The following is a 20,844-nucleotide window of genomic DNA, read 5'->3' on the forward strand; positions in this document are numbered from 1 at the left end:
TACAGCTGTCAATTCACCTTAAATTGTAATACAAACTGTTTTGAGAGGAGATGTAAAACAAGCTGCGATTAAAATAATCTCTTTGAAGAAAAGACACTATCACCAATACGTGCATTCAAACGTATTAGGAATTCTACCAAAATTGTGTTCAAAGAGTAAAAACAAAAACTGCTTCAGAAAGTCCACTAAGTCAACATTTACTGTAGTGGTAAATATATTAAGAGAATATACCTTCATAATTGTTCACCACGGGGTGACTTCCAGAAATGCTATGTACATTATCACAATAGAAGCAATATATGTGAGCGCCATAAACTGAAAGTCACTGAGCATTTTGTTCTTTGTAGAAAAATAGACACAAAAAATGAGATAATGCTCATTTTACAAGCAGTTTCAACAGTGTTGTCTCTAAGCAGACAAAATGGATGTCAGAGGAAAAACAGACCAGGGTTCAAGTATTAATAAAAATCCTCAACTTCATAATCAGACTTTCCCTTCAAAGATTATGCAGATCACCTCAATTTTCATGTAGACATGGGAATAATTAGTTTTTAGGACAGAGTGGCAGTGGTAGCACAATATGAAGAGAGAAGCCTGGCTGAAGAAGTAATTTACTCATTTGTTACACAAAAAAAAGCATCTTAGAAATTGCAAACACAAAATTGAATTCATATTTTTGAAATCTCAGTATAATGCAAAATACAGTTTGGTTGTTCCTGCAAGAACAACATAAAACGAATTCTAAAATACGTGTCTTGTTTTGATTTCCTATACCTCACACATTTCTCTGTTGAAATCAGCTGATCATACATCTTGTCAAATTAATTTTTTACTTCTTGTAGAGGTCTTGAAAAGCTTTAAGAAAATCACAAAATCGGGAGACAAAGCGCTGTTTTCTATTTGCAACTTGCAGCTTGTGCTTGTATTAGCAGCAGTGATATCAGACCACAGAAAAGTAACAGGTAACCAATCAAATTCAAGCAGGTTAGAAAAAGAACAAGGTAACTATTTTCAAGCTAATAATACTCAGGGCTTTTCTTAAACAAAGTAAATGAAAGTTCCATGCAAAATCTTTTGAAACCAGGTCCATATTGCAAATTACAATGCTATTGATATTATGTATCTTTCTGATGAAAATACTAAAAACTGGCACAGATTTCAAATGCGTATACAGCAGCAACTTCTAACAGGCACATCAGCTTGTTTCCAGAATCATGTAAATAAAACAATAAAACAAGAGCTGCTTGAGACATTACAATGTATAGGGATGATGATCAGAGTGCTGGAGCATCTCTCTTACGAAGACAGGCTGAGGGAGCTGGGCTTGTTCAGCCTGGAGAAAAGAAGGCTGCGGGGTGACCTCATTGGCAGCCTTCCAGTACTTAAGGGGAGCCTACAAACAGGAGGGGAAACAACTCTTTAACAAGGTTAGATAACAGCAGGACAAGGGGAAATGGTTTTAAGTTGAGGGAGGGAAGATTTCGGTGGGATGTCAGGGTGAAGTTCTTTACTATAAGAGTAGTGAGGTGCTGGAACAGGCTGCCCAGAGAGGTTGTGGATGCCCCGTCCCCGGAGGTGTTCAATGCCAGGCTGGATGGGGCCCTGGGCAGCCTAGTCTAGCATTAAATGTGGACTGGTGACTGTCTTGGTGACTGTGGCCTGTGTTGGGGGGGTTGGAGATTCATGATCCTTGAGGTCCCTTCCAACCCAAGCCATTCTGTGTGACTAACAATTCTTTATAACACAAGCTCAACCTCCAATTCAGTGAAGTCTGATCAGCGGCATTCTGGAAGGGCTCCTGCCTGCACTGTTACAAGTGTGAAATGAGCGCATCAGCAAAGCCCGCACGGCACGCTATGCCAAAACTCATAACGAGACCCTTTCTTCCACAAGCACCAAATTTCACAGCAATGACTTTTTCAGCGGATGTCTAGGAGAAGTTGCCAGTTGGCTACACATGACCTTAGGCATTTTGGCAGGAATACTGCAGCCAGTTTCCTCACTCTTCAAGATGTATTTGGTCATTTTGTCCATTTGCCCATGCATATTTCTCTTTTATCCCTTCACTCAAACCTATATCCTCCTTCTTTGTCCTTCACACAAAACTAACCAGAAGAGCAACCAACGTGAAACAGATTTACCATCTGTTATCTGTTATTTTTCATTCTGGAGATCAATTAAATCTGCTTATCCTAGCAAAGAGTGGAAATACACAGCATATGACCAGACATTCTGCTTTAGAAACAGCAAACCTGATTTTATAGATTTGCTGTAACGTATTGTGTATATATAATTAGAAACTAATGAATACCTGCTTCCACACACAGTTGCAATTGCTTTGAAACATCCAGAGGCAAGCTGGTAGGATCCAGTATAACATCTATCTATAGCCCAGTTGAAGAGATTAATTTGATCAGGATTCAACTCCAACAACAGGACTACGACTTCACATCCAAGCTGGTGAACCTGAGAATATAAACGCACATCAAAACATAACTGGTGAAATAAAAATGTTACTAGAATTTTTAGAGCAACATAAGCAGAACAAAAGGAAACTGTAGTATTCAAACAAAAAGAAATGAGAAAATTTATCATAAATTTATATTGGGGATGGCGCAGTTGAAATGTGGCTCAGTTTTCATGTCAAAAAAGCAAAATCTTTGCAATAGCTAGGACACATTTGATACATGTTCTTGGTCAACTACCATGCGTATTGGTTAACTGATTTATTGTTTATTTCCTACTTGAGTTTAAAAAATTGCACACTTCCATGTTTATTATTTTTTTGACTAACACAGATGCAAGGTAGGCAAAAAAAAAAGTTATCTTTTGTAAATCTGTGAATATTACAACTTGTTTGCTTAATCCAACTAAACCAAATGAGCTATGAGTGATATGAACTCTCCCTATGGATACTGTACCATTTTAATCAAGATATCACCACAGCTGCAAATATCTTGTGGCAGAGTCTTGGCCCATGCCTTTCCACTCCTTAGGCAGAGGAAAGTAGTAGAAGAACTAATAACCTAGTGACTATTCATATTCTGACAACAAGTGCAGTTAACTACTTGTGAAGATGGCCAGTAATATTTAATATTAACAGATTGGGTGGGATCCTCCTCATGCTAATCTGAACTGCCTGTACAATCAGTGCAATGTAGTTACTGTAGTCCTGCGACTAAGCGACTAGCTTAGTGGAAACGGATTTCACCTATCATGTCCAAATTTTGCATTTCAAGAGGAAAAGTAAAACAACCAACCAAGAAAAAACAACCAAAAAAAAAAAAAAAAAGGTGTTTTTCCTCTAGTTGTGTACAATTAGACATAGTGATACAATATTTATTGATGATAATGAAAACATGCAATGAGGAAGAGTATATCTTTTCTGCTGGGTATTCTACTCCCACATCCACAAAAATTCCAATTATATGTATCATCTCTATAAATACTTATCGCTCCATCTCCAACAATATTTCTAAATTGTTTTATCCAATTTAGGAAAGATTCTCTCATTAGTTATTTCTATCTACTTCCAATTTGCCTTAATGTTTCTAATCTGTTCCATTTTTTTTCCAAATCAATTACCATTTCTACAACATCTAGCTTAAATGATTTCTTGCCTAATTTTTTTTTTTTTTTTTTTTTTTTTTTTTTTTTACACTATTATGCATTATCTGTTTTGGTACAAGGCTTTTAGGGACAACAGGGGCTGAGATATCACAAAGGGAAAGATCAGAATTCTCCACTTAATGAAAGTCACCAATCTACTCCTTTGATTTCAAGTCTTATTCAAAGAGCTAACCAGCTATAAAAATTGAGATATCACTGGATAGTTACAAGGTAAACAGAGAAACTCATCTTCACAGAAACAGATGAGAAAATGGCAAAAATAATTTACTGCATGTTCTTAAAAAATATATATATATACCTTTATTTCCTCACTTGAATCATTTATCCTCTTGATTTCTTTGAAAGATCTACCTACTTACTTTCACTCAGGTATGTTTCACCAATATCTATGTCACTGAGCAGAAAGGGATTTTACACTCTCACTCTGCAGAAACTTGAAGAGGGTGGGCGGAAGCGCAAATAGAAATACAAATATTTTTGAGCTCATGCCATTTTTAATCTTTATCAGCAGATGAAAAATGTAAGTTTTTGCTGCAAGCAGCCATGAGCCACAATTTTTTAGGTTATTGCTTACTTAATAGCATATATTAGCTTAGCATATATACATTATGTGCTTAGAAATAACATTTTCTGTTAGAATAATTTTATATTAACTGCCCATTTGTATTAGAACACTGCATGAAGCTACCATCTACTGATCAAAATAGAATTTATACAATCACAGTTCTTACAGTAATGGACTTCATTCGCATAGTACAGAGATTAAAATTATTCATCAGTGTTGCATTAGGTTAGTACTTACACGTAAATCTTGACAAGCAAGAATGTTATCAAGCCACTTGTATAGATATCCATCAGGGGAAAGACCAACATTGTCAAATACTGGTCCACAGCAGAGCACAGCTGACATGGCCTAAAAAAAGGAAGTGACATTAGTTATGGGAAAAAAAAAAAAAAGACATTAATAAATCTCTGAGAATTATTTTGGCCCAGCTTCAGGCTAATAAGGATGCCAGTTTTCTTTTGAAGGAACTGTGTGGTGAAAATGGTCACACAGTTGATGTTGATAGATTGCTATTGACATTTTAGACATGCACGTGTGATACTGAACTGACAGCATATTTAATTTCAGAGTCTAATCCTCCCAGTGAATCTGATAACCTGCTGATGAACAATTAAGTTAAATAAAATTTTAAAATGCATTCTTTTTTTCAAAATAATTAGTCTTGAAAGTGTCCACAAAGAGAACATTGCATTACAGTTAAATTCAATGATTCCTCTGTATATGTATTTACTAATATAAAAGTAAGCATCAAGTATGACAATTCAAAATGCTGCTATATAGAAGGAAATAAATCCCACAATTACTTGTATTTTGATTGGAAAATTGAAATTATGGATTTTGACAGTAAAATTTAAATACCTTTAATGCACAGTATTGGTATCTAGTAATCTGATGATTTCTATCACTGTAACGGTCCAGGGGTGTGAACATAATACTGAAAGGCCCTGCCCACTGGCTGAATAAGATGAAAAGGTGATGTCTCAAGCTCTGCTGAGGGAAAAGAAATCTCCTGTGGTGAACTAAGTGAATAGAAACAGAAATAGTTATGATTTGTTAATTTTAAATAAACATTAATGCGGCAGAGATGATAACATGAATTTCAAATTTCTACAAAAGGAATTTTTCTCTAATCTTCAGTGTGCACTCTAATTCAAAGTCTGTAAGTTCCTTTTTCAAATCTAACAGTGAATTAGATACGTCCTAGTTCATGTATATTTATACTAGCATGTCCACCTGGCTTTAGAAACACCACAGAAGAAATTAATTTCACAATCAGTCTTTTTATGGCCTCTTTCATTCCTTTAGTGGCAGCTATTTACTTGTTTTCTTCCAATCCTGAGAATGCAAGCTCTTATTCTAATACAGTAATAGACAGGGACAAGAAAGGAAAGAAGCTTGGTACCAGTTCATTTACGACGAAAGCATGGTATACTTCCCAAAGAGCTGAATTACTTGAGCAAATGAAAAATGATGAATTCTTAACCATGAAAGGTTTAAAAAATTGTAAGAACATATTTTAGAGAACAGCTTTAGTCCCCCTAAACAAAACACAATGGACGAAGTGTAAGAATGTGCACTGAAGAGAATAGGAAATTCAACTATAAACCATGTTGGAAGCTAGACAGTGCTCAGCTAGACAATACTAACACAAATCAATATGAACAATGATTAAAAATGATAGATGATGACACAATAAACATTTGTTTGCTAGGAGTTACGTGTTATTGCTTCAGTAGTTAGTGACATATTTTAAAGCTGTCATATTAATGGAAAACGTCCCTCTTCATAGAATTACATACTATTTTGAAATGATTCAGTTATTACTGCATTCTCTCCAATCATGCAATTTAATCATGTAAAATTCATAAATCATGCAGTTGTTTTGTCACATGCCTTGTAAAATGAGAGAATAAATGCAAAGAACACCTTTGCAATTACTCATGGTTACTAATGTTGGCAACTACTAAAGAAATCCTGCATTTATACTGAGCATGAGAGGAAAGAAATTCAGTATTTTTGTTAGTAGGAGCTAAAAACTTGACATTACTCAGCTCAAAAGGGAATCTTTTTATTTAAATGAGAAGAGCAAGATCGTCATTTTTTTTCTTATGTTGTTCAGTTACTGTACATTTTTTGTGTTTTATCTGAATGCAACTATATGACTTTGATCACATTTGCATTCTTGAAACTTACATTAAAGCACTTACTATTTAATCTCTTATTACACTCTTTTAAATTCCTTTGTATTCATTGTGACAGATGCTGTTTTGTATTGTCATATATAAACTGGAGATTGTAGACATACATAGATTAAGTCCCAGACATTATCTTTCAGTAATTACATGGAGGTTTTTAAAGCATGCTCTTTCCTGAAATTTTTTGCTAACTGAATTACATTACTTACTTCTGATCTTTTCATTTATAAAGGGTGTGAAATCCATCAGAAATCTTTGATAAGCAACTACAGTCAGATAGCATGGTAAACACACCTTGGGCAGGATTTCCTCTACATGTAATAGTGTACATTTTCTGCTCCTCCCGTATTTTTAAAGGCCTGCCTGAGTTTATAAAGAGTGGTAATAAAGTCAGGGAGAGGCATACAAGGCCTTGCATTAAAAAGGCCCAGAAGGTCACAGATAATTTCTTAGCTGGGCTTTTAAAGAGAAGGTTTTTATGGATGACTATTACAAGCTTTGATATGCTTTACTATTTTTTTCTCTGACTCATCACAGACATTTGAACTTCTGCTCCACATTTCCCTTCCCATTTGCAATATGACAATTAACAACCAGTGGCAAACAGAAAAGAAGAAAAAATAAAGGACTTTTGCAATAGATACATTAGATACATCAGATGCAATTTCATAATGCATAAAGACAATTCAGCACCATACCTGGAACACACTGAATCAAGTTGGCAATCATTGCACTGAAATGTGCTCTCATATCCTTTAGGATTTCAACTTCTTTATCATTTTCAGCTTCCAGAAGCATGCGAGTCAGATCAACATACTCTAAGAACAAGGCTCCAAGGGCTAATGTATCTCTTTCTAAGGCTCCATTTGTGCTAGCACAAAGAAAAGTTGTACATTAAATACAATAACAGTGTAGATATATTGCAGCCTCTTCAAGAAACACATAAAAATCCTTCCCAATCTATTGCACAGTTCTTCAAAGAATATACTGACATTAACTCAAGTGTTGTAAACACTGAAAATTATTTCACTTAAAGATCAGTATTTAAGATAAATGATAGTCCTACCTATCACTTATAACACCAGCATCAGCAAGTAGTTCAAAAATTCGCAGTAACTGCAATCTTAGTAGATCTCGGCGTTCCCGACGTTTCTTGTTCTTGCAGTTTAAAAACAAAAAATGTCATTTTTATATGCATAAATATATATATGAAAAACTAGTAACTGTCTGCACAGTGGAGAGCTAAAAAACCTGGTTAAAGCATTTTCTTTAAGACGGAGCTTGACTGCTTTTCGTAGTGACAGTGACTTATACTGACTCATAAGTCAATACAGAATTAATTATCAACACAATTTTGTCTTTACAACTATTCTTGAAGAAACGGTTAATAGGTACCTTAGTTCTCACTGAACACATGGAAATGAAATCATGAAATACTGGATAAAAAAAATAATTATTCAAGGTTCCCGCGCTATCACCAGATAGTATGGACATTCACGTTAGCCTTACACCATCCACTCTGTACACTAGACACACTGTGAAGAGAAAGATCAGATACTCCAACCTCAGAATTCTAATATTTTACTGGTTAACCACTCTTGAACTTGGTAATGCTGCAGATACATTATCACTCGTATTCAAGTTAGCTCCTTGCAGACAACACTCCTGTACACTGAACTTGGATATGTTGGCTGTACACAGTTAACATACACTTCCAGTAGGACAGTACTGTTGTTAACTGGTTCATTGTATCTCATCATCTTCTAGAAAGCTGTCTTTTTGTGCCGTATTTTGCTTTGAAAGCACTCCAAGACTGTTCCTTGCTGAAGGGCTAAAATGACTTGTTTCCTTCTATCTTGCATCCTCACAAAGGAAAAAGCTTGAGAAGGTCAAAAAGCTGCTTCTGCCCTCAAAGAAATTTGCTGCTCGGACAAGAAAAGCTCAGAGAAAGCTCAAATTTTCCTCTTCACAAATGTATGAACAGCAATACTGAATCAGATCAAAGGCTAATCTCACCTCATACTCTGGCCTTGCTGATGGCCAGTAGCAGATGCTTGGGAAAAGAAAGTGACACTTTCCCTGCTTATTCTGACTCAGGAGTGGCAGCCAGCAGCAGTTTAGCCAAAGGTTTTGCTCAAATCATTATGCCATTTGATTTGTCCTACTTGAAGGCCTGATTTGCTCCTTTTACGCTTTAAAGCTTCTGGGAAGCATACATGGAGAGAAAATTTCTTTTTTTTATAATACAGTATTGAACATGCACAGCTGTCTCCTGCACCAGCATCACAGCCAGTGCTGTATCACTGCCCCTTGGCAAGCTCAGCTGCAGTGCCCACATGGGGGATCTTGTGTACAGTCCATACTGGTTTACCCCTAAAATTATTGGCTGTACTGATAATTCTCTTTCTGTGGCATATGTCTGTTCAAAAAAGCTATTTCTAGTGTGTTGGACAGTTGCCTGCTCACATGGAGGCCTGCCATGTTCCCTACTGCTACCTGACCCATTCAATCACCCTTGGGTTTACCAGTGACAGTGCTTACTGGAAGGTGGCACAATTTGTATCAGGAGAAAGACGGGAATTCACACTGTGGTCTCTTCTTCTCCTGTATCTATTTATTATTGAAATTGCCATGCAAAGTGGAAATGATAGTTGATGTTTGCCAGACAGAGAGTTATTAAGAACTGTCCATGTAAAACTTAACACAAAACTAAGTTCCTGCAAAGTGACTTTTTTGTTGTCGTTTATTACAATATTGGGAACAGCTGAAATCCTCTGCCTATTCGTGACTTATGTTCTTTCTGTTCACTATTTTCTACGTGGTTTCTGCACTAAAGACCATGACTTGGCAGACAGGGACAGCATGTCAAGTCACCATGAGGGTAATTTAATGATGCTGCTGTGGAGAACAGTGCAGTGAATACACAGTATGAAACTGCTGGAGAACCAGGTAAACTAGTCTGGGCAGAGAACGGTATCAATGCACTGCTCTCTGTATTCAGCAGAACTGCATGGACACAACGGCTATGTCTGTACTGCTGAGCAGAGACAAGAACTGCTCAATGCCCCAAAGTCAAGTGGTACAGATGGCCTCATATTCACAGTGCTCCCAAAGACCCCAAGAAATCTGGCTATGCCCATGTGGCCTAGCAGAACTTATGCAGTACCCCTCTCAGTCACTGACAGTTTTCTACAAACCGCCTGCTGTAACACAGGGCGACACTACAGCCAAAGAAGTGCTTTTCTAGCATGGACTTGAGATAGCAAACGAGGGGAAGCACGGCAGAGCAAGAGCAGCTGGGGGAGATGAGAGGACTGTGTGTGGTGGCTTCTGGGGCTTGTGCCTGTACATTCTGTATCACTGATCAAATTTAAATTAAACTAAGATTTAATGCAATCATTTAAGTTATGTTCTTATATACAGCTATTGTTTCTTGCACACAGAGCTTATCTGGGGATCGTTGTTTTTCAAAGACAAAAAATTCACTATTTTAAAATTCATTTTGCAGTTCAAACAAACTGCTACATTTAATTTCTTCAACTGACCTCTGGTCTTCTTTCTAGGGCTTCTTTCATCAGTGGGTGAAGTTCTTCTACTAATTCCCTAAATTGAGGGGAAAAAAAAGGTAAATACAATCCAGTCTTCTCTGACAAGCATCATTTTATTGATTGCATATAAACTAATGTCTAAATTGCAAAACAAAAATTACATCAAAAATTACAACAAAAGCAAAACATTTGAATCAGAAGTAAAAAACTGAGAATATAAGAAATGGGGAAGTACCTGAAAACAAGGGAATTTGTTCTTCCAAATCCTAGTACAAGTGATTCTGTTATTTCTATGCTTTCAAGCCTCATCAAAGGCACTAGCTGCTTTAGTAAGACTCCAACGGATGGAGTTCCAATAGCCTAAAATATATTAAGAAATGATTGACACTTCATAGCCAGGATGTGAATACTGAGTATATATGTTAAAGAAGATAGCACTAAGAATCAATATGTAGTTTAAAACATGTTGAAATAATGTTACCATTATGGATATTAATACACCAGTCTAACTGAATATCTACTACACCACAGTCATCTCAATAAGGCCTAGCAAATAAATAGATTTGAGAAATCCCTTTACCTTCACTCACATTATAGTAATTTATTTAATTTGCTATTTCATTAAAATATTCCAGTAATTGCATTATAGTGCTACTGCTTCTCTCAGGAGCTACTACTTGAAACAGTATTTCAATATTCCTTCATGTCCAGCAGGCATACAATGTGTATTCAGGAACTTCCCTTAATCTCTTTATGCTATAGATTTACAGGAGTCCTTCACAAGTAAACAAAGGGAACAGCAAGTTAACTTTAACATGTCATACAAAATGTGTGTGCTTTGAATATACATCACTCAGAATTCAGAAAAAAAAAAAGCACTATTTTGAAAATGCCAAAGCTTTTGCCAAATATTTTTGTCACCTCATGATAAACTTAAGTTTTAGTAATTGCATGCCTTACCCAGCTTGCATAGATCAAAAGACTCTCCCAAGTGAAATACCTTTCACCAGGATGTACTTCCACCAGCATTATTTTACATGCAGATACTGAATAATTTGTTTGAAGCAAGGTGCATCACCTTATTGTCATAGTTCACTGTTCCATCAGGAGTGGTAGCCATGATCTCCGGTGTTGAAGCACGCAAGTGTCCTGGGCTCATAATACTGGGCTTTGCTACTCCAAAACAGAGAATAAGATAGTTTCGCCACAAAGTAACATAGTTGTCTCCACTGCTTGCTGTACTTGTTTTCTTCGCGTTGACTGGAATACTGGAATTTAAAAACGAATTAAATTATTAAAATCATTTCCCAATCTTAAGTACACAATGTCTTGACATACATTAAAAGGGAATAGAACATGTGCAGCCATCACTTACTGCTCATCAGGACATCTTATGTGCAAAAATCAATGAAGGTAGAGAACTAGAGTTTTCCACATTACAAGCTGCAATTATGTAACTCAAAACTGAATGTTTGGGTAACAACTCCACAGGTCTTAGACACCAATTCTGAAATATGAGACTAATACAGCTCGTAGTGAAATGACACAAACCTATAAAATGCCACTTACTTTGGATCCACAAGAGGCATTATCAGCTGTAGCCTAGTGAAAGCGTAGGGCCAAGCATAGCTGAGAGCAGTAGGACAATGTTTTGGTAAATTCTCCTGCCTAAGAAAACTGAAGAGGCAGAGAACCCACGGGTCTTTAACAGACTGTGCAAATATCCAGACATGGGAAGGACTTTTCACATCGTAATGGCTATTTACTAAGACTGCATTCCACTCCACCAGCCATTGCAAATCCACACTGTGTGTTAAAGGGATTGTTGTCTGCGAAGAGAAAAAAAAAATCACAGCCAAATTAATTTATTTCCAGCCATGCTTCCCCTCAGTATTTGTCTTTATTTTCCAGCTTTATGGCCAACTTCTATAGGATTTTTTAGATTAACACTTTTATGCTTCTAGTCAACATAAACGCTTCTAGCTCAGGAGTCTCTTGTATTAGGCTGCAGTCTGTAACAAGTATAGACTGTCCTTATGTTCATCATCTGAACAGCCAGACAGGGCCTCAGGCATGATTAAGACTCCACCATGCAATGCTGGCCTGATAAATACCAGTGTCATCAGTAAATATTCTTCGGAATTCAGAAGGGTATTTGAGTATGTGTCCATGATAGAATCACAGAACCAGAGAATGGCTGAAGTTGGAGGGACCTTAACCATCATCTAGGTCCAAACCCCTGACATAGGCAGGGTTGCCACCCACTAGCTCAGCCTCCTCAGGGCCCCATCCAACCTGGTCTTGAATGCCTTTAGGGATGGCGTATCCACAATCTCACCAGGCAACCTGCTTCAGTGCCTCACCAGTAAAAAATTTCTTCCTAATATCTGTCTTAAATCTTCCCTCTTATGGTTTAAAGCCATTCCTTCTTGTCCTATCATATCAGACCATGTAAAAAATCTGTCCCTCTCTGGCGTCTAAGCTCCTTTCAAGTACTGGAAGGCTGCACTGAGGTCTCCCTGGAGCCCTCTCTCCAAGCTAAACAAGCCCAGCTCCCTCAACTTTTCTTCTCAGATGTGCTACAGCCATCTGAGCATCTTCTAGGCCCTCCTCTGGACCCACTGTACCATGTTCACGTCCCTCTCATACTGCAGGACCCAGGCTTGGACACAATACTCCAGATAGGGCCTTACAAAGGCAGAAGGGGTACAATCCCTTCCCCCTTCTGGCTGACCACCTTCTTTTGATGTAGCCCTGGATACAGTTGGCCTGCTGGGCTGCAAGAGCACACTGCTGGCTCATGATCACCTTTTGTTCATCAGGACACCCAAGTCCTTCCTCACAAGCATTTAAGCAGTTTTAATCCACTTCAAATCCTGCTTCCTTCAGTGGCAAGTAGGGTTCTCATTCTATCAACAAACCATTTCTGTAGAGCAAGTCAGCATTTTCTGAAGAAAACATCACTGTTGGTATGAAAACTTCAACACATGTATTTTGGCAACCTTATTAACCACTTGTCAGACCTCAAATAAAATAGAACAGTCGTCTGCATCCTCCATTCACAGTTACAAAAATAACTACTAAATTACCAATCCAGGATGTACTTACTTGTCAGAAAGAAAGTTTCCTGGCAATACACGTGCTTTGCTATAATATTAATACATAATACGTATTAATACACAGAACTGAAGCACAAGACTCAAATCTTCAACTATAGAAACTACAACACTCCAAAACAGATGCTGTCATTCCAGATGAATTTCCTAACTCCTAGCTTACAGAATCAGAATAGCTCTTGCTTGAGCAGTTTCTGATTCTGCACCTTTTCTGTTTTCAGCTGCACAATGGCCTGATTTCATCCCTTCACACCACAGGAAAGCATGTTAGATACAATAAACAAGAGCCCACAAGAAAAATTGGATTCATTATACCTATGAAATGCTCTAGATATTGTGTTTAGGTGTGCAAATACAGGTACTTCTGAGCATGCATGGGAGCTACAACTTACCTCTTCCTGAACTTCCAAGACCAATGAGAGCAGTGACTGAGTTCCAACCACCTCAAGCATTATATGACATTGATAATAAGACTTTCTCAATGGTTCTTCCAGAAGCAATAGACAGGTGATGCCTGTAATATTATGGAGTTTTGGAGCTCCTGGGCAGATGGCTAGAGCCTTGAAACTGTGTGATTTCTTTAATTCCTAGCAGTTGTGCTCTTAGTACATCATGTCTTATATTTGTTATGTCAATTTCTACTAGCAGTAACAGTGAAGTACTACTTACTGAATCTGAAACAGCCACATGAATAAAACTCTCAAGAATAGAAGAACTTAACTGATCCATGACATCAATCATAGGCCTGTCGTCATCCTGCATAACACAGAGAACGTAAATTAGCTGTTTTCCTTACCAATTTTTTTCTGTTCTTCTGACCATCTAAAAATTATGCCATGAATCTAAAATGGCAAAAAAAAACCCAAACCAAACACCAAACACTTTGGTAGTGAAGCATGCATTTTGTCCTATCCTCATAAAACTCAGAAACAAGTCCACACTGCAGTTCTAAATTAAGATAACTTCTGGCTATAGCTCACTGCTATAAAATCACATATCAGAAAATCTTATATAACTCCAGATAGCTGGTATCAAAAGACTGAAAAATTAGCTTACTGATTATGAGAACATTCATTTGCTATGAACACATGTATTTGTGTTCTTAGGCATTTAGATACTTGCTAAGCTGTGAGCACCAACACACAGGACTCTCCATGCTTCTGTATCAGTAAAAAAGGCTTAAGAGACCTTTACTATACAAGGAAAACGCATGTGAATAATCTTACTTGTGTCTTATGCTGTGTTTTTTATAAAATGGTATGCTGAAGGAATGAGTTTCATTTCCAATACAAATATGTAATGCTGACAATACAAAAATGATCCATTCAGCCAAAAAAAAGAGTGTGTTGCACATTCACGTCATGTCAAGAGAAAATATGAAGTTGTTGTACAAGTTTCAGATTGAACAAATTCTTGTACAGGATACATGCCCAGCAAACTACAGAAAGGTTTGCAATGTTAAGGTGAACAGAAATGGAAAGCTCATATAAAAAGTTAATAAAAAAACTAAGTGCATACATGCTGCACTGTAGCAACTGCTAAAAGTAACAGTAATACCACTTTTGATCTTTAGCTTTGGAAAACACTAACTCCAAGTTGCAGAAAAGGAAAACCATACCTCTGCCTGGCCAAGTGCCAGGAATAAAGCACGGATCTCTCTGAGAATTAAAACAGCCAGTTTACGGGTAGCAACCTGGAAACTACACAGCAGAACCAGCGCAAATCCTTCTACTGCATGTAGTACGTTAGAATAGGGGCTTCTTTCAGTCTGTATCCTGTGGCTGGATCCATTTGGTATCAACTGTAGAATGATGCAAGGGGAAAAAAAAATGAAGCAATACTGTTTAGAAACTAGATCTCTTAGAAATATTCCATTTAACTACAACACATAAAGAATCAAGATGCAGAGGCCTTGTAAATGCTAAGTTTGATACAGAAAGCATTCCCTCAAACCACTGAGTTTTGTTGTTTTAACATACCCTATTCCACAAAACCTATGCATGAGCACTGATTTGTTTGGCTAGACCCCTCTTTATAAACTGCAGTTCAACTCTCTGTTTTATTCCATTCTTTACTAAAAGATGAAGAAGTAAATCACACTGCCAAGATTTTGCAGTTTTCCTGCTTCAGAGAGCAGGATCCCCAGGTTCTATGATACTGTAGAAGGCAGCTCTATGAAGGGATATGTGGCCTCTAGAAACTTATACCAAAGAGGACCCCACCAGTAAGTGCAGTAATATTTACTGAAGAGTATTAGAGGCTTTCTCTTTCTCACATTTTTAAACTACTATTATTTATGAATAATGGTTCTCTGCAATATAAAGCAGACATCATGCTTGCACAAAAGAAAAAATTTCTGAAGTGACTGGGGAAGGTGATAAGAAGTCTGAAAATCATCTCTCACAATGAAAATATCTAAGGGACAGTGAAGATGGAAGGAGCAGGAGCAAAGCTGCTCAGTTCCCAAGAATGTCAGTAGCACATGAATACAGCAGGCTATAAGAAACAATCATATTACCTGATGTTTTTGGATTAACCAAATGAAATGTCTATGGGAAAGGAAGGTCCACTTCACTGTTCCCAACATTACATTCCCACTAGCATTATTAATCAGTTTCAGTCCCGGGAAAATATTCTTCTGCAACAACTACACAGACATATTTCACTTGATGAGCTTTTGCTGACATGCTTACTTCAGTTTGATATGCATTCTCTCCTGTTGCTCAACAATAACATCTGCTGTATTACACAAGGAAATGTCTGTCCTCAAAAGACTGCTGAACTAATTACCTTAAAAAATCTTATGTGGTGTGAATTCTTCTCAGGTGAGTAAATACGAAACACAAAATACAGAAGCACAAGGGAACACAATTTCTGCCTTTAATTAGTATAAATGCTTGGACACAAAACTCGTCATTTCATACCTCTGAAGATCTGGCTTTTGCCTGTTCAGCAGCTTTTCCTGGAGTGTGTATGACAAGCTTCCATTGTGTGAGCAACTGTAGCAGCAACTTCAGTGAAGTATCAAGTAGGGTATGATGCATATCATTCACTTCACGTAACAGAAAATTAGTAAAACCAAAGAGCACATCCTCCCGCCAGTCAACAAAGTCAACAAGTAGACCCTGAAGAGAATTTTGTGCAATGTGTCGAAGTTCATCATCCATATGGATAGACAGCCTGTAAGCAGAAGTAAATCTCAGGTAATGAAAATCTAAGGAGCATTTATCGTGGTAACGAGCACATTTCTCAGTAAATTAACACTGATGGAAAATTCTCAGTGCCAATGTAAATGGCTATCATGGTTTTATTATTACTGATCACAATTAACACCCTTAGACTGTTTTTACTGTTATTCTTTCTACAGTAATACGTGAACATATTCATAGATCCAAAAGAATTGCTTCACTCCTAAAAGGTATGTATACAATTTGGCAACTCTGCTTTCTCCCCAGACAAATAACAGTTTTGCTTTAGTCAGTTACAGTACTGTGAACCATTTCTACTTCATTGTGATACGAGAGTAAGCTTTTTGATTTTATAATCTATCAAATTGCTTACTTTCGATTTAGAAATAGAAGAATTGCAACACTTATGTTGCCTAACAGCTAAAATGCATTTTTAGCCAAGAAGAAAATCCCAATTATGGAAAGCAAACCTTCAAAAGAAATAAAAATGAGCATTTCCATCAAAAACTTCTTCATGTTTTGATCAACTTAGGACAGGGAATTAGGAAAACCAGGCTAAGTTCATTCCATACTTTCAAAAACTCACCTCATACCCTGAAAGTCCTATCAGAAGTTTAGATTTCAGATTCCATTTTCTAAATTTCATTTCTATCTAAATTTGCATTGTGCTGATGTCCTCTTTCAACACAAAAAATCTGTACGCATTGACACAAAAGTTAACAAACCACATCTGTGTTGGTAGCCTGGCAGAACAAAGTAAATTCAGATCACTCTGTCTTGCAATTCCTGGTTCAATGACTTTGTGGTATTTTTTGTTTTTATTGCCCAAGAGATCATAATTTTCTGGAGTGTGTCAGCACTCATTTTTGAAGTATTTAATCTATATTTAATAGAGTAGCTGAAAATAAGGATGCATTGGAAAGAAAAGGATAGAAATCGAGGGAGAAAAAAGCGAAAAACCATACCAGCCAAATGGAGGGGAGTAAAATTCCAATCGGTTAAAATTGTATGATAAGATGGAGCTCAGAACAATTTCAGTCCATTGTAGCTGCATAAGGGACATTTTAGTTATGTAAAAGGAAAGAAATTTGACCTCCTGTGAATATGACTCTAAAAATTACTATAATGTTTTCATATCATTTTTAATAACAGTGTCTTTTCATATCAATTTGGAATCACAGTGTTTTGCTGTGCTAGGGAAGGACCGTTTCTTTCTCATCTTTGGATTGCCATAAACCAAAGCAAAGCAAGACCCCTGAGACAATGATTAAGCTATCCAGGAAATGACTTCCACAGGGACACAAATAATAGAAAAGGGGGTACAAAAGATGTACATCTACAAACCCAACTTACTATGCAATGACACTGACCACTACCCAATGAGAATAAATTCAATTGAACATGAAAATACATTTCTGTACTTCTACCATATGACAGGTAGCTTGAGGGTGCAAGTAAATGTTTGTTGATACTTGAATCTGATAAACTTAAAACCTAGCTTTGGAATTTGTAATGAATGGTTCCAGTGGGCAGTAAAGGGATAAAAGGTACAGCATTTACTTGGCGTCTGCTGTACTGCTTTAATTTTAATACAGCTGTCCTGGAAGAGAGTCTTGCTGTAGAGTTACAGATTCCTTCTGCAAACTGCCAAAAGACACATCTGTTGTGAGGATGAAAAATTAAAACCAAACAGTGAACAAAAGAACCCATTAACCCTAACATGTTATTTTATTTTCAGTAAGAAGAAAATGTTTAACCACCTTCCATCCAAACAACAAAGCCCTGCACAAAATCACTGCAAAACAGATTTTCAGGTTCTGCTAAAAATTTTTAAATCTTTCAAAATCTTTTATTCTTGTATTGATTTAGTCTCAAAATCTAATCACCTCAGACTAAGAAAAGAAATAATATTGTAATAAGATTTATGATGTGATAAGAGAACAGCAATGACTAATCTCCTGGAATTACTTTTTCCACAGCTGTAAAAAGCAGTGAATCCAGACCCAATGGAGGGTATAGAGAATGCAGAAGCAGCTCTATTGCTGGGGTAGCCTGCAGACTTACGTTAAGATAAGGACAGGTATTACTTCCTTAAACAGTTTATTTTCTTCTTCAGTGAAGCTGTACTTCTGTAGACCATTTTCAGTCCACACTATCATATTTTAAACAGACCTAATTTTTTCAACCTTTCTGCCTGGTTTATATGTTTTAAATCATTCATTTTCTGTTTTCCTCTGGTCAGTCTCTTCTTAACTGCAGCACATCTGCCTGGACACAGCTCTTCAAATCAGGCATGATGCTAATCAGAGGGTAACTTTTTCAAGTATTTTAGACATTTCTATTTACATCAGGGTATAAGGTTTGCCTCTTCACAGTAACATCTTGTGCTCAGTAACTTTCTTGTGCTCAGTTTGTGACCTACTGTAACCCAAAGATCCTATTCCACAATACGGAGACCCGACCCAGTTCTTTCAACACTATAGTATACATTGCCTGGATCGTGAATTGGCTGTTGACTGTTTTCTGATAAAAAAAAATTTCAATACATTATACATCCATTTATGTTTACCTAAATTCTGTTTCCTTTGCTGTACTTGAGAATCTGTTTTAAAACAGTATCAATGGCTTAGAAATGCTTTAGTGACAGTAGGCACAGAAGATGAGAACTTCCCAATGGTCCTGCTATGGAAGAATGGACAGACATGTAACTGCATCCAAATGTGTCCTGGAGATGCTGTTCTCAGTTCCTCTTGATATCTCACTTCCTTTCAGAGCCAAGGACTAAGATTACCAAACTGACCTACTGCTTACAACGTCCCAGCATGGTAGTCACCCAAGAAATGCTTACAATGCTGACTGTAGCTAAACAATCACAAACAGTCCTTTCTGCATAAAGTTTGAGGTTTGAAGAAGGAGAAAGCAGTGGTTATTTTGACAATTCTGAGACGTAAGGAGAGAAGCACTAATTTATGAAGAAATTCACATCAGTGACTATACCTTCTTAATTCTACAGGAGTTATTCCTGAGGTCTGATCTTAACAATCCTCTGTGGTCAAAGAGCAGAATAGACATATGCTTTCTACCAGCTTTGTTAAGATCATTAGTAAGGAAGGAAAGCTGGTTAAAATATTGGATTAAAGGCAAACATGTCCCATATCATTTTCCTTAATTGGGATTCATGTCTAATGTGGTATCTGTATAATTTGATAATGTAATGATTTGAAACAACACATAACTGATCTATAGCAGGATGTAAACACAAGGAAATCAAGCTTGCCACGGGGAACAGCGCCTTTACCCTTTTGGCTTGTTTGGCTGTCTGTGCTCCTTACCACTAGCAGAATTAATTGATTCATTGCTCTAGTGCATCACTGGGAGTTGGCTGTTCACAGAGTACAAAAAAATGCTTTTGCACATAACCCTCCGACTCCCACATCTGCCATTCCTCACAGATATTTGAAAGATTTCGAAAACAAGAACAGAGTGGAAAATATTGTTTTGCCACAGTTACACGACAGCAGTATGTTGCTAGGGCCTTGTGGCCTGATTTATCACCAGATCTACTTACAAGCACATGCTGAAAACTTCGACTTGCATACTAGAACTGAAATGTACCAGACAGAGCTTTCTGCACTGACTAGCACTTGTTATCGTAATTATTTACAGTAAGTCACAGTTGTGACGTCCTGAAAAATAACCATGAACATGTTCTACACTACCTTCTGCACTGAAGTGAAGTATACCTATATAAATTCAATATCTAAATAAATCCAAGCAGCGAGGATAAGAAATTAAAACTTTCTGCCTTATAACAAAATCAATTTTATAAAAACTATTATTATCAATTAATCTAAAAAGTATTTGGAAACATATCACATGCAGAATATTCTATTTTACCAAATGGGTGGGAATTGTGAACCAAAACCAAATGTTCATTTTCCTGTTTTTCCACCATACAGAAAAAAAAAAAATTCCCACTCTTCTGTTAGTTAGCATGGTGTGATGGTTAAAAAAAAGTAATAAATAGTGAGCATCTTGTAACCTAGGCACTGATGATAAAGAGCTCTAGATTATATATTTATTCTCTTCGAAAATTAAGAGTCTGTAATTTAAACACAATAGCTGTAAAATGATGCTGGAACTTCTGTCTCTTATCCATTAACAGAACACAATGTTTTATATGGATATGGCTTTGTCTAAGAAAGCACTACACACTCTGTGGCTCAGTTTTCCACTCTGCTCCCCTTCAGCAGTTGTTTAATGATTGAACAGCTTACCTTGCCAGCAAGTCGATCAACTCAAGTTTTGACATTCCGTCAGGAAGCAGTCGAGGAATAGCAGCAACACACGTTCTGAACAGATCAATTTTTGGTTTTCTCTCACCACTGGAAATTTAAAACAAAATTTTAATTGCACAAGTACTGGTGTTAAAGGATCCACCTACAGTTTTGCAGAGAAGGGATGGACAATAATGGAGCACCAGAGGCCTCATAAAGATGCGAGGACAGAAAGAAAATCACTAACAATGAAACAGGGAAATTGCTCTTGAATTAAAAATTTTGATTTTGACATTTTTCATTCACAATATTCATACAAAGTATT

The 20,844-nt window shown here is 36.9% G+C and overlaps 1 protein-coding gene across 1 annotated transcript in view; it reads right to left on the bottom strand.

Moving 5' to 3' along the window:
• Window positions 1–20,844, bottom strand: part of FRY (FRY microtubule binding protein) — a 160,017-nt gene that overhangs the window by 66,627 nt on the left and 72,546 nt on the right. Inside the window, exons 17-29 of the mRNA XM_042839018.1 lie at window positions 20,520–20,627; window positions 15,979–16,234; window positions 14,673–14,855; window positions 13,724–13,810; window positions 11,508–11,767; window positions 11,017–11,206; window positions 10,174–10,298; window positions 9,936–9,993; window positions 7,457–7,548; window positions 7,089–7,261; window positions 5,054–5,214; window positions 4,433–4,543; window positions 2,312–2,466 (exon numbers count right to left, since the gene is read on the bottom strand). Of these exons, the coding sequence (XP_042694952.1) occupies window positions 2,312–2,466; window positions 4,433–4,543; window positions 5,054–5,214; window positions 7,089–7,261; window positions 7,457–7,548; window positions 9,936–9,993; window positions 10,174–10,298; window positions 11,017–11,206; window positions 11,508–11,767; window positions 13,724–13,810; window positions 14,673–14,855; window positions 15,979–16,234; window positions 20,520–20,627 (1,959 nt within the window). The remainder of the gene's footprint in view (window positions 1–2,311; window positions 2,467–4,432; window positions 4,544–5,053; window positions 5,215–7,088; window positions 7,262–7,456; window positions 7,549–9,935; window positions 9,994–10,173; window positions 10,299–11,016; window positions 11,207–11,507; window positions 11,768–13,723; window positions 13,811–14,672; window positions 14,856–15,978; window positions 16,235–20,519; window positions 20,628–20,844) is intronic.

Source organism: Centrocercus urophasianus, unplaced genomic scaffold, assembly GCF_019232065.1.
Source record: "Centrocercus urophasianus isolate 14NV4802_14NV808 unplaced genomic scaffold, USGS_Curo_1.0 seq_9, whole genome shotgun sequence".
In the NCBI taxonomy this organism is placed as follows: Eukaryota; Metazoa; Chordata; class Aves; order Galliformes; family Phasianidae; genus Centrocercus; species Centrocercus urophasianus.